This window comes from Hipposideros armiger, unplaced genomic scaffold (genome assembly GCF_001890085.2).
Source record: "Hipposideros armiger isolate ML-2016 unplaced genomic scaffold, ASM189008v1 scaffold_206, whole genome shotgun sequence".
Lineage (NCBI taxonomy): Eukaryota > Metazoa > Chordata > Mammalia > Chiroptera > Hipposideridae > Hipposideros > Hipposideros armiger.
Window position 1 is genome coordinate 680,584 of NW_017731556.1, and position 20,987 is coordinate 701,570.

At 38.8% G+C, this 20,987-nt stretch overlaps 1 protein-coding gene across 1 annotated transcript in view; it reads right to left on the reverse strand.

The window, feature by feature from the left end:
* UTRN (utrophin) overlaps nucleotides 1-20,987 on the reverse strand; it is a 498,335-nt gene that overhangs the window by 352,701 nt on the left and 124,647 nt on the right. Inside the window, exons 12-19 of the mRNA XM_019653741.1 lie at nucleotides 20,268-20,418; nucleotides 18,974-19,093; nucleotides 17,146-17,247; nucleotides 14,234-14,341; nucleotides 13,771-13,950; nucleotides 12,762-12,931; nucleotides 7,582-7,705; nucleotides 3,424-3,511 (exon numbers count right to left, since the gene is read on the reverse strand). Of these exons, the coding sequence (XP_019509286.1) occupies nucleotides 3,424-3,511; nucleotides 7,582-7,705; nucleotides 12,762-12,931; nucleotides 13,771-13,950; nucleotides 14,234-14,341; nucleotides 17,146-17,247; nucleotides 18,974-19,093; nucleotides 20,268-20,418 (1,043 nt within the window). The remainder of the gene's footprint in view (nucleotides 1-3,423; nucleotides 3,512-7,581; nucleotides 7,706-12,761; nucleotides 12,932-13,770; nucleotides 13,951-14,233; nucleotides 14,342-17,145; nucleotides 17,248-18,973; nucleotides 19,094-20,267; nucleotides 20,419-20,987) is intronic.

Here is a 20,987-nt window from a genome sequence, read left to right on the forward strand (position 1 = left end):
GCTCCCAGAGACCCAGAGTTATAACTTTTCTATTTCTATAGAACCCTTAACTCTTAGATGACTAATCAAAAGCAAAAATCAATAGTTCATCATTTTATTTTACTAATTAACAGGGATAAATATAACATAAGCCTGTCACTCTCATTTGATTTTACACTTTTCAATCAATCACTACTGGAATCAAGCAAAATGTTTACAAAACATGGGATCATCAGACCTATGTACATTGCCGTCATAATGAGCACCAGTTCACAAAACTATATCATCCAAACCCCCAACTACTGCATTATATTTGTTGACAATCTCTAGGAACAAGATAAGTGAAACCAACAAAATCAGGTAGAGCAGCACTCAAATGAAACAGATTATTTCATTTTTAAAACATTTTAATGCTATATGAGATATCATAAAACCTAATTCAGATGCATTCGCCAGAAAAGTCCTATCAGACTTCACTGTGGTGGGATTTTTTTATGGAACTAGTGTGAGAAAACCAGTGACATGACTATTTGAACATGGATTTTCCTAAAGTGTTTGATATGTTTTTCTGATTAAACAAAATAATTTATCTGCCTCCTTACCTAGGCAGACTATGGCCAAATTACACCCTGCGCAAAAACGTCCTCTATACTAATAATCAGCGTTCTAGGATTTATTTCAAATTTCTAAGGGAGGAGAGAGGGGAACGGAGAGAATTACCCAATTGTGCCTTCATTTCCGTTCAACATTTCTGGTTTTACAGTGGCAGTAGGATTACCAGCACCAACACATGGGGAGAAGTCATATAAATACTGTAAAATTAGAATAATGGATAACATGGGATGACAGTGGGAGAGATTTTAAAACACCATTTTTATTCTCTCACTAACAAAAACCAAGCATCCTCCAAAAAAGGAGAAAATTAAACCCAGAACATATAGACCCTATTCTTCACAGTGCCCCCACTTCATAGCTTCCCACCCCATCTTAAAAAATTTTAATAACAGATGTTTTTTAAAAATGAACAGCATTAGGGATCTGTAATGAATACATTTCCAGCCGTAGCAAAGCTCAAAAAAATGGTAATACAAAATATAAAAGGTTTCTTATGAAAGTAAACAAGCATAAATTAGGTCACAAAATTCATTCCCTCATAAAGCCACATACAAGTATATTCCCCATGATGGCACTTGATATTTTTCAAATAGCATTTTCACATAAGCTCAGTTTCCAGTGTGTATATTTTAGGGTAGCCTACTCATAGTAAGATTTCATCCAACAAGAGCTGTACTCAAAGAAGCAAAGAAACAAAAGGGTTACATGACAAGGACACAAAACTGGAAGAGGACAGGAGACCACAAGGTCTCCCATTTTCCAGTTTACGGCTCTTCTCACTACAAGACATCGCCTCTCCCCTGGGTAGTCTTCCCCACCAATCTTAGGGCTCTAATTCTAGCACACTGACTAACATCAGGCACAGGAAGGAGGGTAAAGTCACTATGCAGGCTCATGAAATCACCCACATTCACACCAGATCATGTCCAATTCCCACAGTGCCGTGTTGATGGAGAAGTGAATCTACAATAGTGAGTAACCTAAATTCAACACACAATTGACTGTAACTCCTGTACAGGTATCTCTAGGTTTCCTTCCCCAAGTAAATTCTTAAAAGAGTAATCTCCACAGGGGGTGCCCACAGGTGGTAACCAAGACACTCAGCAAGGGGAGGGGAGGGGAGAAGAGTCGGTATTAATAATCTACGACAGTGGGCCAGCCAGTGGCGCGATGGTTAGGAACTGGCTTGGGACGCCAGAGGGCCCCGGTTCGGATCCCACATATGAGGGCCAGTGACACTGCCCTCTACAGCTAAGATGCTGAACAACAGCTCAACCTGGAGCTGGGCTGCCATGAGTCGCTGGCTACGGGTAGGCTGCAGCCCCTGCTGCAGTGAGTTGCCATGGGCTACGGTGAGTAGCCAGTGAGGGGCCAGCAGCCGCAGTGAGCGGCAGTCCAGAAGCTGGCGACTGATGTGCCTCGCCGGGAAGAGCGCAATGATGGTGCCAACTTGGGCCAGTGAAGCAACGTCCTCCACAACTAGACTGAAGAACAAAAGGACAGCAACTTGTCTGTTCCCCTTCCCCCAATTGCCCAATGAAAAAAAAATAAAAAATAATCTAGGACAGTGGTACATTTCCATAATTTCTAAATAAATGAACATACACTTGACACATACATATTTCTGTGTATATGTGTATGACCCCACTCTATATACAAAATAAATCAACATAGTTTGAAAGGCAGAGGAAAAAAATAATTTGAAGTTTTTTAAAATGTGGTTTTTCTGAGGTTGGGGGAGGGTGAGTGATCCATTAGGGACACCAGGGAACTTTCTGGACAGATGGAAATGCTCTCATATATTGATATGTGTATGTAGGTTTGCCAAACTAGCACAGTTAAATTTCATGTATTTCAATGCAAAAAAAAAAAAATTTCCTTAAAAAAGAAACTGTAAAAATACTGATAATCAAGAGCGTGAGGAGTGAGTAAAGGTGTAGATAATTAAGAATGGCAGAATATCATTAATCATTGAAGCTGGGTCATTGGTACAAGGAGGTTCATTATATTATTCTATTTGCTTTGTATGTATTTACATTGTCTGTAACAAAAATAATAAAGATTGAAAAGTACACCTTTGAAGATTCTTACCAAATTAATATTCCTAACTCAGCTTTGGGGGTCTATAGCTTTGTCAAGGAGTGTTGCCATAGACCTCCAAAACGCTTATCATCATTGGAATAAGGAGTAGGACTTGCAAGAAATGTCTTTCAAAGATAGACCAAAGATAGAATCATATGCAAACCTGCAAAGCAAATACATTAATCTTTGAACTCCCCTGAGTCACTAGGCCTGTGGCAAAAAAAAAAGTTCTTAAATGCAGGTAAAACATTCAAATGCAAGTAACATCTTATCAAATTTCACTATAAAGAAATACCTGTGCCAAGTTAATATGGTACACGATAAGTGATCAAAAATCAAATAACCTTAAAGAATTTACCTTAACTTCATTTTTACCGTAACTTCATGTCTCCATTGTTGCCAAAGTAAAATTTTATTTTGCCAACCTCCTTCAAAACAATCCCCAATCTATCACCCCAAAGGAGGAGATTTTCAAATCTTCTACTACAGCGGATTTTAACAATTCTTGAGGTATTAGGCGCTTAGGTTTCCTGACCCTACCTAAAAGCTTTTACCCATTTTATACAGTCAGCCTCAGCGTAAGATTTCATTTGAAACAAGATTCTACTACCAAAATAAATTTTTGAAAGCCACTTTCCTAGCAAAGAGGGTTACAGTGAGAAAATATATATATTTGATTTGTCAAACTGTAAATAATACAAATGCCACCATCTAAAAACACATTTAAAAAAAAATCAAGGGTCTTACCTTTTCCCATCTGTTCCAAGAGGATTTGTCCAGTTTGGTTTAATTCATCCAGTCTGGGCCTTCTTTCTGTCCGTTCTTTTTCTATTCCCTGGAAATAAAATCCCAATATAAAAACACTGCAAACTTTCTTAATGTCACACTTACGTTATTTTGAATTTTAATGTTTAATGTTCCTCCCACTTTGTCTTTAGGTGTCACCAAGTTTACCCAAGAGACTATAGCAACACAAAACTATGTAATTCCAGGCGACCCTCCAGAACACCAGAGATAATTAAATTTAACAGGTAAATTCAAAGAAACAATATACAACTTTGGTTTCTTTTATAAGGAAAAAATTGTACACCATAATTATGAGTTCCTTTCAAGAAGAAATAAATCAAATTAGTGTTTTAGACCCAGGATTCTATTGACTCACATATATAGCCTCCATATATGCCACAGCATAAAAATAACTGGTTGATTCAAATGAGCTGAATGGGCTATGACAGGGATCACTGAACAAAAGTTAACAAGAAAAGAGAAATATTTTGAGTCTCAGTATATTTTGTTGGTGTTATGTTAAGTCTAGAGTTTATTACTGTAAACTTCAATCACAAGCATAATTCATATAAAAATTGTAAATCATGACAATATGCTTTAGGATTCAAAGTAAAGCATATTTTGTTCCTTACACATGAGGAGTGGCTCTAAATTTTAATATTTATGTCTCCACGGTTTGATATTTTCAATGTTTCTTTATCTCAGGGACATGGGAAAACTTCCAGAACTTCTAAAAAAGGGCTGAGTAAAATCATGGGAACACACAGGTGCACAGTCAGTATTGGAAATTTTTCCCACTCTTCAACCCACAATTGATAATTATCTATTAATTAATTACTCAGGTAGTATCCATAATAGCACTGTCAACACTTCTAGGCAACTCCTATTACTGCAACCAGACAATCCAGAGAAGAATGCCACTTTGAATGTCTACACATGTAAACACTATCAAATAAGTTTAGCTGTCGTAACGTTTATATGACTAAGTAAAACAACCATTTTTATAGTCAAAGATGAAGGAATAACAGGACTGTCTAAGAAACACCACTTGTTTTTGTTAAACTAAGTACCAATGCAAAATAGTCACCATCAAACTGGAGAAAACTTATTACCTGCTTTATACAAAATGATTCTTTTCTCTTTTTATGGTGGTGGTAGATTGGACTAAGGATTCTCCACGCAGGTATTGCACCAGTTGGAACAAGGTATTATTTTACTAAAACAAAATTAAGTTGATCTTTCCCCAATTTGTTAGAAAAATTAGAGATTAAAGCAACTGTTAAATTTTCTCTATTTTACATTATTTCCAACCCTTTGGCATTACTACTTACCTAGAACAACATAATAAAGGAACTTATAAATATTAAAGGAAAAATACAGGAATTGTCAGGCATGCTTTACACAAGCATACATAATTGTTATTTTTATCCTCTCACATATTATAGTAACTATTTCTGGAAGCAAATTGTTCCTAGATGGTACGGTGGAATTTAGCCTATCAACATTTTGTGGGACTTGTTCCAAAAAGATCACATTAACTTCCAAATTCTCTCCACTTTAATGCCTTTGAGAATGGGGTTGTTAAATGATCATTAATATCATCTATGGATCTTTCAGAACTGTAAGAACTTGATGAAATGATGAAACACAGCCCTCATTTCTTGCTCTCCCAATTCCCTGTGCTGAAGGGCTCTGATAATGGTGCTCCTAGGTTATCAACTTTCCCCACTCCCTTTGCCCACAGTCAACATTCTCTCCTTCCACAAGCCAAGAACTTTACTGAGTGCTGAAAATACAGGGTTCAATGGGGAAAATTGTCCTCACCTTCTAAGCACTTGCAGCAGGCACATCAACAAACAATAACATCAGCGCAATAAGGGCTTTTCCAGAGGGTATGGTCAAAGCAACATGGAAGCCAACATGAACCACACAAGTCTTCCAAATGAGGCCAAGGGAGGCTTACGAGAGGGCATTTCAGCCACAAAGCACAAAGGCTTAATATAGGGCCATTCTGGAAAACAGCACGTGGTGAAGGTAAAGGAGCGAGAAAAGAGTAGCAGTCAGGAGGGCTGGAGTTCAGGTGGGTGAATAAGGGGTACTAAGGCTGTGCTTAGAGGAAGGGAAGCGTGCCGTCTGGAGGCCCCTGTATGCCGGGGCACTATGGCCTTCACCTTTTATCCCCTTTGCAATGGGAAGCCATTAAATTAACTGCAAGCACTGCACTGGAGCTGCATGGCCAGCATCATATTTCAGAATGGTCGTTGGTCACAGCAGCCAAGGGCGATGAGATTTTAAGAAAGGAAGGGCAAACAGTGGAAAACGCTGCAGAGAAAGCAGTTGTGATGAGAACAGAAATCCATCCTTTGGATTTACAAATCAACAGTCAGACAGTGGTCACCTCTAAATCAGAGCAGTTACAATGGAATGGTAAGGCAGGACTCAGTCTCAACTTCTCATTCCGTCATGTGAAGTCAGCCAGGGTCTCACCCCAACCTGAACTCTCTGCTGCTTGTACACACACAGCTGGCAGAAAACACAACTAAGTATTGCTCCGAAGATGTCAACACACTCGCGCCCTCTGTGCCTCTGCTCAGGGGTGCCCCTTGCCTGGTGTGCCCTCCCACCCAGGTGTAATCACCCTCCTCCGTTCCAGCTCAATGTCACCTCGCCCATGGACTTGACCAGTGCACAGAAACGACTGCAAGCCTGGCCTCCTCTCAATTTCCATGGTGCCCACCACTTTCTCACTTACATCAGCAAAACTTAAACATATCCTGGTTTTTAAACATTCCCCAAACTCTTTACAGACGAACTCCATTGCTGATGTAGACGGCAATACAGACTTGCTCTAGATGCCCAAATAGCTCATGAAACGATGTACAGAGACTTAATGAGCACCAAGGACATAAATCACTACAATCTCCTGTCACAATGTTCAGGAATACACAGATGGGTACAAAGCAGCAGAGCTAAGCTCCCACACATTTCACTAGTATTTATTTTTAAAAGCTGTTTCTTCTCTTAAGAGACTATGTTGAAGAAATGTTGAAATTTGAAATAAAGTGGTCCTCCCTTGTCCTTGGGAGGTATGTGCCAAGACTCCTAGTGGATGCCTGAAACCATGGGTAGTACCAACCCTATATATGATTTTTCCTATACATTCATACCTAATATAAAATTTAATTCATAAAGTAGGCACCATAAAATGATTAATAACAAATAATAATAAAATAGAACAATTATAGCAATATACTGTAATAAAATTTGTGTGAATGTGGTCTCGGTCTCTCTCTCTCTCTCTCTCTCTCTCTCTCTCTCTCTCTCTCTCTCTCTCTCTCTCTCAAAATATCTTATTGTGCTCTACTAACCTTTTCACTTAAAGGAAGCACTTTATAGCTTCTCTCTGGTATATCCGAATCACCATCGCTAGTCTTGTGCCTGGGGCCATCACTGAGTAAAATAAGGGTTACCTGAACACAAGCACTGAGATACCTGGACAATCGAGCTGATAGCCAAGACAGCTAGTAAGTGACTAGCAGGCAGGAGCCTGCACAGCGTGGAGATGCTGGACAAAGGGACCATTCATGTCCCACGCAGGACAGAGCACGAGATTCCATCATGCTCCTCAGACTGGCACACAACTGAAAACTTATGAATTGTTTATTTCTGGAACTTTCCGTTTAATATTTTTGGACCGGGGTTGATCATTGATAACTGCGAATAGGGGAGGATGACTGTAGTTTGTTGTATTCAGAAAGCAAAACATCTGCATACACAGTCATAAATTATTATTTATGTGCCAGATAAATTATTATCTAGGTGCCAGACTAGAATCGAATCAAGCTAAAAACAGAAATACCTGTATCACCTTAGGAAATGTTCCTTCCTACACATCTCAGTGGTTAAGTAAGGAAGGGAAAAAAATTCCTCCTCCACACGGGGATCTGATACCAGCCAGCCCAAATCAATTCAAAATTGACTACACTGTTCTAAAAGCTACATTATGGTCTCATTTATTTTACAGAATGAGTTTGGATCCTATCACATCTTTATGCCAACAGCAAATCTATCCTGATGAAATATTTTATTCACAAGTATACTTTTGTTTTATGTTTTTACCTTCAACTTCTTTTTCATTTCTGATGTCTCTTGCATCTTCTTATATTCTTTTATTTCTGTGTCCTGAATGGTGGTCTTTGATTTCAAAATCCAGTCCAACAGCTCTGCACTTACAGCATCAAACCTGATGGAAGATTCAGATGTTACCATTTGTAATTCATTGTCTTTCATCGTTTCATTTGGCTCAAGAAAGGAAGCAACCTAAACACCCACCGAGCATGTCAAAAAATAAAACAACAAAAGGCAACCCAGAAATACAGAAACCACACAAAATAATATTATACATTTACAATTAAAAGTATTAAAAGTGGAGTAATATTGTAATGCTAACAAATAAAGAAAATATTGGGTTGTCGGAAAAGTCATGACACATTTTTACAACGAAAAACATAGGAAAAATACGTCATGACTTTTCCGATAACCTAATAATTAAAAGTTTTTAAAACTTTATAAGAAATCACTTGTACTTTTATTAACTCTTGTAGATTATGAAAAACAGATTTGGTCAGATAATAACAGAAAAGAAGTACGGACAGTCTAAATTTAATGACTTCTTTAATTCAACATGTTTTCAAGTAGAGCCCAGTATATTCAGGCACTGGTCTGGGCTCTTGACATGAAGGTAATTCAGATACACTGCCAGCCCTCAGGGGGCTTCCAGTCTAGTAAGGCAATGGGAAGTAAAGGGGAATAACAATAAAAATTTGCTAGCTGCTAATTCCAGGAATTCTCAGGATGGCTCCTAATCCAATCGAGGGGATGGCTTCCTGGAGTAGAACAACAGCATTATGCCAGGAGCTTTCCCTGAAAAGGGAGTACAAAGAAAGGAACGGACACACTTGTACACTACAAGTAGTTAGGTGTGGCTGGCATAGTGAGTAGCAACCAGGGAGGGAACCACTGACAATGTGGCCGACAGTCACACTCACAGGTAGTGGAAGGCCCTGCAGAATAGAGTAAAGGGTTGGGGCGTAACCAAAGGGCAACTGAGAGCCGGTGAAGGGTTTGTTTTACAGTACAGGACTGATATGATTATATTCATCCCTTAATGCTCACTAAGAAGAATGAGGAGAGGCAAGACCACAGAAAAGGCTGTGGTAGTAATGGAGCCACAGCTAAAAGTGACAGCGGGAAACAAGAGAGGTGGGCAGACCCGAGAGGTGTTGAGAAGATCGGTCAAAACCACGGTGACAAGGAACAAGAAGAGAAATGTTCCGATTGCTGGCCATATTCTAAGTGTTTTATGGGAATTCTTAACTCAGGGCGTCCTCACAACAACCCTATGAAATATAGACTCCTATTATCCCTTTTAATGATGAAGGAAATGAGGGAGGTTTTAAAGAACTGACTCAGGCCACAAAGTTAATAAACTGTAGAGCTGGGATTCAAACCGAGACAGTCTGTCCTCTTAACCAGCACTCTACTCACTGGGCTTCTCGAAACAACTTCTGGATATGTTCAGGTACTTTAAGGGAAGCACAGGTTGTCGGTTGTCGTTGCTGATTCTTTTGGGAAATGTAGCTTAAAGTGTTCTTATGAGCTATGAATACAGAGGGTGCCAAAAAAATGTATACACATTTTAAGAAAGGAAAAACTGTACGAAAGTTGTAATATAATGAATGACGCTAGCATTCATTTGATTAATTCCATCTTTTGAGCGAACGTCATACCACACATTGCTACTGTAATTCAACTTCGAAAAGTAATACATAGATAACATCTCTTAAAATGTGTACCTTCTTTTGGCACCCTTGGTATTTGTTTTTTCATCAAGGAAAATTTTCCTTGTAACTTATAAGGGATTTTGTGACACTCTAGGTAAATAACCAGGGGTCGAGATGCCATTTAAACAGTGGTACACCTCTCCTATCATCGCAACAGCAGGTTTCTATTTAATCTTTCAAAGAAGAGGAGCACCATCCAAAGATCACACATTTCAAATGACCTTGGAGACTTTGTGTATTCCTGCCCTCGATATGAGCAGAGCAATGTGAAAGCTACATACAGAGCATGCATGATCTCAGGTCACAATAACACAATATTCAGGTGACAGGAAATGGCTGTCCCCGGGGTGGTCAAAACGGCCACGAGCAGCACCAAGAGAAGAGAAGTGGAGATAAACCGCCATTTCTGAAGCATGTATTGGAAGCTGTGCTAACCAGTTAGTTCAGGCTCACAGCTGCTTGGACAGCTCGTTTTAAGACTAGTTAATAGTGGTTTCTAAGGGTCTGGAAACCATGTCACACTACGAATGGTTGAGGATACTCTGGACTTTTAGACAGAAAAACAGAAATTGTAATATGAAACTTATCCTCAAATACTAACTAGGTACCATTTTGAAAAGGGGTGGCATGGCTCCATCTTGCCCCAGAAAGCAGAACCAGCACACATGGGTAGACTGAGATAGGGCTCACTTTGTCTGGGCATAATTTCTAATAATGAGATTTCACTGCCTTCTCTCATCATGAACTGGACATACTCAAGCCTGTTTGTCCAGGAACAAAATGAAGGAATTTCTGCATCAATCAGCTTGTAGACTAGAAGACTGTGGTCCTCACAGCTGGTTGCCCACCCAACAGACACCTCCCTCCCCACACTTCTTTTTTGCTATCCAAGTTCCCCAAAACACAACTCCAGAGACTAAAGGCAGGACAGCTTCACCTCCCATGCACCCATAGCATGGGCGAGTGACTTAGTCCTGGCCAATGAGACCTGAGGGGACGTCAGCTGCCGTCTTCCAGGAAAGGTCTTTCTCCCTGATCGAAAACCAGACAAATAAGGAAAAACTGCCCTTCCTGTCCATAAAGCAGGTTATACAATGATGTGAGGCCCAGCACTGCTGCAGCATCGCAGGACCACGAGAAGACAAGCCTGAGGTGAAAGCCACCATGCTGAGCAAGGCAGACACAAGGTGGGTGAAAGCCACCATGCTGAGCAAGGCAGACGCAAGGTGGCAGGATGTGGAACCACCCCCTCCCATTAAAACTGCCCTACCTGTGGACTTCTTATAATGGGAGACAATCAGTGACCCCACTAAGTCACTTTGGGTTCAGGATTCTGTTTTTTGCAGCAGAGAATGCACCTTATATGTCTAAGATTTTAGAGTTATGCACTGGGATCCTGTGATTTATAATAAGAAGCAGGTACTTGGTTTGAGGAAATTCCAAGAGTTTTAGGAGCTTTGGGCCAGAGATGTGGACTAAGACAGCTATAGAGTTGTCTTTTGTTATGTTAATGAGGTGACTTTTTAGACACCCCCCCCCACCTAAAGATGGGGGCTGGTTGCTAAGAGACCCAAACCACAGAGATTAGAGGGTTGGAACTTTCAGTTCTCTAGGGAGAGGGGAGAGGCTGGAAGTTGAATCAATTGCCAGTGGTCAATGATTTAGCCAATCGTAGCTAAGTGTTGAAGCCTCCACAAAATCCCAAAAGGACAGGGTTCAGAGAGGGTCCCACTCAGTGAAGAGAACTTGGGGTTAGAGGTTCTAGGCGAGTGGCCTGCTCGGAGATGGCATGGGAGCTGTGCGTCCCTTCCCCGTGCCTTGCCCTGTGCGTCTCTTCCATCCGGCTGTTCCTGGGTTATATCCTTTTAGAATAAACAAGTGGAATCTAGTAAGTAGATGTTTCTCTGAGTTCAGTGAACATCTCTAGGAAGTTAATTGAACCTGAGGAGGAGGTTGTGGGAACCTCCAATCTATGGCCAGCCGGTCAGAAGCACAGGTTACAACCGAGGGTTGAGACTGTCATCTGAAGGGTAGGGAGAAGTCTTGTAGGACTGAGCACTTAACCTGTGGAATCTGATACTGTCTTCCAGTAGATAAGTGTCAGAATTGAACTGAATTTCAGGACAGCCAGCTGGTATCCCAAGAATTGCTTGTTGGTGCGGGAACCCTCCACACACATACATTAGAATTGTACCAGAACATACATATACACCCTAGCCTTTCCCAACCTTTCCTGCTTCCCACCTGCACAAAGTCAGCACTGGAGAGACACTGCCAGCTATGGCCGGGAGAAGACAAACACTCAGGAAATGAAAGGTCTATGCTACTATTAACATCAGAAGCCTCTTCCTCATCTGCTGCCTTGGCCCCAAAAGTAAAAGTTCCACAGCGGCTGCCTGTAAGTCAAAGGTACACTGGTCCCCCAGGAGAATGAGAAGCCCTATGATTTAAATGAAAATCATCTGGTCAAATTGGACTCCTGCTTCGTCTAGCAAAAGCGAAACTGGGGAAGTCACATCATTTTGATTCAGGCAAAGTTAACTGCCCATTTACCCAAGCACTGGGGTTCTGCTGTGAAAGGGAAAGAATAATATCACTACTCGAGGGCTGTTTTGAGGGTTCACTGCTGTAACACCTATGAGATACAGTACCTGGGGCACAGCATAGCTTAACAGAGTATCTGACATTAGTAAAAGCTCAATCAATACAGAGGGTGCCAAAAAATGTATACACATTTTCAGAAAGAAAAAAAAAGTATTAAAATTGTAATAGTCAGTATATACCGAAAACAAAAGATGAAGACAAGTCACGTGTATGCATTTTTTTGGCAACCCCGGTATATGCCAGGTGTGATTATCCCTCTTCTAAAGATCCCAAGTTTACTTTGAATCAATAAGATTGAAAAGATATTTTATGCCAAAGATGGACCTTTAAGCAAAACATGAAGAATCTGTTAATGAATCTGGCAAAGAGTTAACAAAAGAAAGAAAACATGAAAAAAAGAATAAGGTGGGGAAAGGAAGAAAAAAAGACTTCAAAAGGAATTCCTTCCCTGAATTATTTTTTGACTGTGAGAAGAGGGAGGGGATGCGCAAACAATAAGGAGATGTATCTAAAACAAAACTGTCAGAAGTATGATAAATAAAGAATAAATGAGGAATCATGGACAATCATATCCAAGGTAAATGACAGGCAAGGAAGAAAAAAGGGTTTGGGCACACAGCTCAAGCTGAACACAGGATAAATACAACCATCTGAGACAATGTAGCTGCTTAGCCTGTGTGAAGCAGAATATTCAAAAGACTTAGGGTTCATGAGTGGTTCGGTAGCTGAATTTCCATAACAATAATTATGCCTAAATTTGCATATGATTAGTGATTAGTACGAAATAAGCACTGAGCACAAAATACACTGTGTGCGGTATTGGGTTTGGAAAGTTTCTTTGTCTGCTCTCACTTTTTCTTAGCTTCCAGATCCACAGGGATCTGTCTCTTCTTTGGCGGAGGAGGAGGAGGCAGCTCTTGCTTAGACCTTTTTGTAGTTACTTGTTCTCTTATGCGAACAGTCTCCAAAAGGTCCTTCTGAGGAATCTGGGACATCCCCAGCTTGGCGACAGCCTGAGTCACCTGAAATAAAATCAGCCAAAGGTTTAATGCTTTATTACAGCCTTACTGAGATATAATTCATGTGCCAGAAAATTCTCCCTTTGAAAATGGACAGTTCAGTGGTTACTAGTATATCCACACAGTTGTGAAACCCTGCCCACTTTCTAATTCCAGAAGAGCTTTATCATCCCAAAAACAAATCCCGTACCCTTTAATAGTCACTTTTCATCCTCCTCTCCCTCTTGGCTCCTGGCAACCACTAATCTACTTTCTGTTTCTAGGAATTTTCCTACTCTGGATAGTTGATACAGATAGAATCAGTGCATATGCTCTTGTCACTGGCTGTTTTTACTTAACGTAATGTTGTCAAAGGGCACCCATGTTACAGCATGTATCAGTACTTTATTTCATTGCCAAAAATATTCCACTGCATAGATATACCATTTTGTTTATCCATCCATCTATTAATGGACATTTGAGGTGTTTCATTTTTTGTCTATCATGAATAATGCTCATTCATGTACAAAGCCAACTTTTATTTTTGACCAATTCATTAAAATACATTTAAATTAATAAGATTATTTAAGATTTAAAGATCATTAATGGATTCATGTCTAGCTGTTATCAGTTACTAAGGGTTAAATTACTGGATATGAATCAGTTCTTTGAAAATCTATTAGAATTTACTTTAGAAAACTAAAGATTTTCACATGTCAGTGTTTACAATTTTATAGTAAACCCGACATGAGGAACCAACTTTTTAGTTTAGCTACTACTCTTTTGTTCCATAAAAACTAAAACTAACCTGAATACTTAACTTCTACTTAGGGGCATAACAAATTATCCACAGCAAAAAGTACCTGGTTGGAGGAATCTTCTAGTCTCTGGACAAGAGAATCCCACCTCTGAGTCAGTTCCTCGGAGTCGCTGTTGATCTTCCTAGACGCTTTAGGATTATCAAGTAATTGACCCACATCCTGGCCAATCTCACTCAGCTGATCCAATGCTTGACGTTTCATTTCCATGTCTTCCTTCAAAATCTAGTAGTTCAGATACTTATTATATAACTCCCTTTTACAGGAATTTATCTTCCTATTCCCCAGTCAGGAAATGTAAATATGTATGTTTTATAGTAAAATCTACCTGCTTTGAAATTCACTAGAGCTAAAATGCAAGGCTCCTGGTTCTAGACCATTACATGGCAGCAGTCCAATGCCGGGTAATGAGTCTTAATCTGTACTTACAAAATTGTATTAACCATTGCTATCAAACGCTAAAATGTCATAAGCTTACAAGACAGATGCTGACAATGACATCACTTACAGCCAGTCGCCGAACACTGACACTTAGCTCCTTCTGGTCTCTGAAGTTGCTCGTCTGGACTTTATTTAAAGCTTCTTCTTTTTCAGTTAGCCAAGCTTTCAACAAGCACTACAAATAATAATAAAAGTTAGAAATATATTTGGGGAATAATTTGGTAAATCAATTCAATCGAGTTCCCAAATCTCTAACTTTTATGTTGTTAGAGGCTTCATCCTTATCTTGGGTAAAAAGGGCTTCAATAGCTAAGCCTGAGGCATGAATGACACAGAAAGACCTCTTATTTTCAGATATTATCCTTCTCAGATTTGGAACAGATCAACTTGAAATAAGCATCACACCTGGATAACTAAACCGAATTCTCAGGGAGTAGGTGGGTCTGAAAGGCTAAACCCAGCTATTCAAGTTTCTAAAAGAGTCCCACTGTATGGACCTTTCGCTCTGGAAGCAGAAGGTAGCTCAGAGACTGTCTTGTCTCAGCCCCTCATTTTAGGGAGGAAACAGAGAGAAGCCAAGTCACGTGGCCAAAACCCCGAGGCTAGTTAATAGAAGAGCCAGATCAAAAACCCACACCCCAAAGCCAATGGTTTTTTGCAGCATCGTGCAGGAAAACCACACAAATGCTCAGGTTCAACAGCAATTATGGTTAGAGGAGGAAGTTTGAGGAAAGTCCAAAACCAACATAAAGATATTCAGACTTCACTGGCCAACAATATACGCTCTGCTTTTAGGCAAGACGACATTTAGTAACATAGAGAGATAAACTAGAAGCAGGGGTGGAAACAACATAGCTGCATTGGGATACTTCTTCCCAAAATGTAGTGTCTACCACAGAAACCCTTTTCTATAGAGCAGGGGGGGAGGGGGGGACTTGGTTCTATGCTTGCAATGGAATCAATGATTTCTCTTACTGTTTTTTTTTTTTATCAGTTTATTTAACAACTATTCCCTGCCTGTATATTACACACACACACGAAGATTAAGAACATAAAAGACAAATACGGATCCTTCCCTCAAATGTAGTAAGATATGCACAGGAATAACTATGGCACAAGATAGAAAGTGCAGACACCACAGAAGAGGTTACCTCCAGTTTAGAAATAGGGGGAGAGAGAGGGGTTTTAGAGATAATTTCATGGTCCTTGGCGGCTGGGGAGAACTTAAAGATGAAGAGATGAGTTTAGAGGCATTCCGTGTCAGATGCCACACCTTAAACAAAAACAGAAGCTAGAAAACACATGAAACACATTCATTCTTTCAAAAAATGAAAACAAAAACCATGAGGCATCTACAAGGTGCCATGCATTGGGACACAGCAGTGAAAAAGAACTAACACCAATTACTCTGGTGGTGTTAGCAGTCTAGGAATGGCCTACAAACTGGGAATTCCAGGTTTCAGCACTGGGAACATGGAAGGACAGAGGGAAAACTAAGGTGGGAAAGGTAAGCTGGAGTCCTTTACAGAATATCCTCCATGCCGCACTTGAAATTGGCCTGTGCTGCAGAAGTTTGGGACTAATTCTCAGAGCCCATTTCTAACCATCTTAAAGCCTCTGTAACTGAGTGCACAATAATCCTTGAAAGGTTTTCTAATTCAGATACAGTTGATTTGGTCTCATTGCCTGCAACAGCAAATTGTCTCTAGATTAAGCACCCATGTTGGCTTCAATTCTGCTTTTTCACAAGATTCCTCCTTCCATTTATCAGCAGAAAGCCATTGAAAGGTCAGTTTTTAACAAAAAATATGGGCCAAAATGCTAGCCACTCCCTATTTTTAAATGTTTTTAACTACCAAATTAAAATTCTTTCTAAATGTTAAATTAGTTTACTTAGTATAAGAGTAACACAATAATTTTCTCTGGCAATCATTGTCTCCTACTGTCATTATGGAAGTAAAATTTTATCTATTCGATGTGACTCATTGACCTGAATACAAGGGTTTAAGTAAATGTAAATATTTGTAAAGTGAAATGTAAATATTCCAGAAATCAGAATCAGGTCCATTAAGTTGATTCTCAGTAGGAAAATTCTGACCAATGATTGGGGGGAGGGGGTAGTGATTAACAATTTACATTGGGACAAATTTTGTAGTCTGCTTTTTAAGATGTTCTCTCTTCCACCACATTTAATAAACCACAAAACATCATACACTCATTTTTATACTCTAAAAAGAATATAGTTGCTTTTTGTGGGTGGAAATGAAATGCATTTAAAAGAATCAAAATGGACACAGAGAAATGTGAATAGAGTATCTGCTTATTTTCTAAACCACAAGTGTTTGAAAGAAAAGTTTTGCTTATTTGCATTCTGTTTTGATGGCTGTTTTTCTGAAAGGATGGAGGTGGGCAAAGGGCCACCACTCTGACTAAAAACTTAAGGTGCCAGCTTTGCGCCAAAGGTTCATTTGCTGTGGTAATCCTTAGTGGAAAAAAGATACTATTAAGCAAATGTTAAATCAATGGCATTGCTAAATAACATTTTCTACTTAATTTCAGTAGTCTGGTTAAAAATCAATAAAAATTCTTGTGATTCAAAGTTCACAAAGTATTGAGTGGATCTGTTTATTTACTGGGCACAAACCATATGCTAGGCACAGTGTTGATACAAGTTCAAATATATCACCCAATACAAATGCAGTGAAAATTATGTCAAGCAAATCCTGAAAGTAGCACATCTAAATACTAACATTCTAAATAATAAACACAGGTCAAATTGTTATTACCATGGAGCCATATAATACAATCTCTCTGTATAGCTTCAGGATAAAATGGATACAAATCTAACTTTAAAAATTACAAATATTTGTAACTGTTCCTTTAGAAGAAAAGTAAACAAGATCCTATTTCTAATGCCATCATTAAAGATGAGTTACTTTTCACCATCTGTTTTGACCACTATGGATAACAGTTTCATACCTGTTCTTCCAGTAATTCCTGCCACAATATATTGATTTCTTGTAACCTATTCCAGCGTTCTTCAGTCCATCGGCACACTGCTGTCCAACGTTCACCGAGTTTCTACAAAAGGGAGAAACACCATCCTGTGTCAACAGAGCCTTAAGAGATAGTTATCGTGATCCTTAAATTCTTGATATCCATTGTTCTCTTTTATAGAGTAGCAATTTATAAAAATATGTATTTTATAAAAGTTGTTTAAAATGATATGGACAAATTTTGTAAATTTAAAGATGATAAAAACTAATTCCCATAGAATGTAACTAATTATTTTATAGTACATGGCTAGAAAGTGGCACAGCTAGAACTCTATCCTATAACTTTTGACTCCAAATTCCTGCTCCTTTATTTTACTGTGGTTTTTATTTGAGAATTTGACATTTTTACATATATCTTCAAAGTAGAGCAAACATATCTACTTTCTGTGTTTCAATTTGTTTCAAACTATAATTACCTTTATAGCAAAATTCATAGCATCAATAATTTCTTAACCATCTTTTACATGTCAAGAAATTTTCTTCTGTAGTACAAAAAGTAGAAAAAAAATTTTAACTTTATAAGGACTATGTTTTGAATGAGAGAATTCCTATTAAAAAATATACTTAAGTGATTTGTTCTGTTTATATTGCATGATCCATAGAAAAATCCACAAAGCTTAGCAACAAACTATTACAAGTTTAGCAATACTAAATAAATTTGATTAAATTTTTAAAAAATCATTCTTCATGATGACTTTCCCAACAAATTATTTTATTACCCTTGTATAAAATAATGATGAACAAATGTTAAATTTTATTTCTACACTACTTACTATGAACAAGAATTATTTAATTCATATTATCCTCCTTTAGTATTTAATACCAGAGAAAGCTTTGTACAGTGCAAAGGGTAGGAAACTTACAGCCAAAAGGCAGCTCTCCAGTCTCAGCATGAAAACTCACGGTCTATTTAGATCTCACGGGCATCACTTCACTTCTCTGAATTTCAGTTTCCTCACTGTTAAATCAGCTAGACATGAATGCCTACCTCTCAGATTACTGTAATAACAAAGTTCTTCTGCACCAAAGTCTCAGAACCACTGGCCCACTTTACATGATGATACAAATGATGATATAATTTCATGTGATGAAATTATATTCTGGAAGCTACTAAAAATCATAAACCAGCAACATCATATCTGGTAATTCAAGTATTGTTCAAATGAAATACCAATAAATCTCCTCATAAGTGCTTATAAAGACACACTATCGCCTTTATGCAAAAAGGAGCAATTTGTTGGGGTTCCCAAAACTGTTGTTGAAATTCACACATCGATCTACCAAAGACACAGGGATATTAAACCCTACATGGCTGAAATTCTCAAACTTAAATACGCATGTACATTTTTTTAAAGGGCAGATCCACTGGGCCCCACTCCCAGGAATTCAGGTCTGCGTGGAGCCCAGGAATCTACATGTTAACAAATCCCTCAACTGACTCTGAGCAAGAAGCCTGTGGACCACTTGTTGAGATCAGTTCCTGTGCTTCCTAGTCTCGTTAATATTACCCACAAGGACCAAGGACCACAAGCAGCCCCGCCCACTCCCCCAAGGGCTGAAGTAAAGGAATGATATCAAGGTCTGCCTGTAACTCATAGGCTGGGAAACCCCAACTGGGAAGTACAACCTAAAGTAGGTTCTTCTCCTCTTCTAAATAAACAGTGAGACAGGACATGAAGAATAAGGCCAACATGAAATGGGGCCTGGGACCACAGGGGCCTTGGGATCACCCTCCTTTTCTGGGTCCTTACCTGTAACTGATCTTCTAGAACAGCTGTAGCACTCTCACCACTGTTTTCATCAACAATTACCACCATGTGAGTTAATGAATTTACCTTCACCTGTTCAGCCTCAAGATCATTTTGCAAACTCTAGGGGAAAAAAAAAATTGGGATATACCATTATTTCTACTCTTTCACATTTGCCTATATAAAATCCACTCAATTGTCAATAGTAATTAAGGACACTTAATGAGGCATCGTGTTTAAATTTCCAATCATTACCCTAAGTGTTCTACTAATGAAAAAAGCCCGTTATACATATTTACATTTCATTATGAACCAAAGCAGTTTGAAAATGCAACGTCAGAATGATTGCAAAAGGGATGTCATTACTTTTATTCCAAGTTCTGATAACAACAACAACAAAAATGTAGCATAAACAAGTTGAGGGTCTATACTAGAAATAAAGATAAGAATGTAGAATTTGTAAATCAAAGAAGTCCCAAATTTAACTATACGGAATCAGAGGTCATTTTCTCTAGGGAAGTATGGTATAAAGTGAGAGATAAATAGATGCTATTTAATAGTCAGATGCTATTCTGATTAGCTGCCCAGGAAAGCAATTAAAGATACACAGGTACCTTCCATTCCCACATTTTCTGTGGGAAAAGCATGGCAAGTCCTAAGACGTATGTATATAGTAATTTATTCAAACACTACCAACAGTGCTGTCAAATGCCTCTTGAGTAGTGTTTAAATAACCCTACAGTTCTATTTATGAGTTATCTAGGTGTTTCCCTGAAAAATAAAATTCTTCAAACAACTTGCAGAGAGGCTATTTACTCCACCTTTCTTTGACTATGAAAAGTCATCATCTAAATTTGTGGCCAAATTAAACTGTCTGCCAAATTTTGATTCTTCACCTAGTGCCCGGTACTTTCCTAGCTCAAAGGAGAAGCAGTGCTTTCCTTAAAGGATTAGGTCAGATAAATCTGAGGGTTTGCTTCTTTACCCACAGACTACATCAATGCTAACACACCAGGCTTCTTAGCCACTCATAGGTCCAAAACAACCCTTGAGACTCTTAGAAAAGCTGTGTACGTTCCTAAGAAAATTATACATAGCCATGGAATAGTTAACCTGTGCTTTCCTCCCAGAGAATTCACATCCCCATGGACTCCACCCTCTAAGCTGCTGAATGAAAGACAACGTCTTCGAAGAGTCCCACCTGTGTGCTAATGATAAAAGCCATCAGCCCCTGAGAATGCTAAGAGCTCCTTTTTCATATTTGATTAGGTATAAAAGAAATATGAGCCAGATTTACTTTATGTTCTTCTAGCAGCTTTTGTAGAGATTTTAAATCATCATCCAGGGGGCAAGTTTCCATCTTTTGAATGCGCTCTTCGGTGAGTGTTAACCAGGCAGAGAGCTGTTGCAGTTGCTGCTTCTGCAGTTCCATCAGCACGTCATGCAGCCTGTCCGGGGAGGAGCACAGCTTTAGTCCCACTGGCTTTTCCCCTTTGCAAAGGCATATACACACTCCCAGCAGCCAACAAATGGGGCAATGAAACACATTCCTGCCTAGTCATTTAAAGTAGCATTTAGTTTTTAAATAGACAAACAAGCAAAAAGCTTTTATTTTCCTCCTAAGTGGAGTCAATTAAATGCATTCAAAGAATGCAAATAACAGCGCCCTGTATTCATATCAGAATCATTGTTTTTTCAATCAGGAATTCCTGCTTATTAAATAGGTGGAAATTGCAATGGAATGCAGTTTGCTCCTCAAAACACAATGTAGGAGAGAAAATGAACCATGGAGGGGAAAACGCTTAAAAAAAATGTCACAGAATGGAATTGTAGATAAATACTACATAGTCCTGTCTTCATATTGAGTTAATGGTAAGCCAATTTTAATACTGCAGATCAATAACTGTCCATAGGAAATGCCTTTTCCCTTTTTTGCTCATTTCTGTACTCTCCACTTTTACCTTTTAACTTAGTAAACACATCAAAGGAGAAACAAAAATCATACAAAATTCCAGTA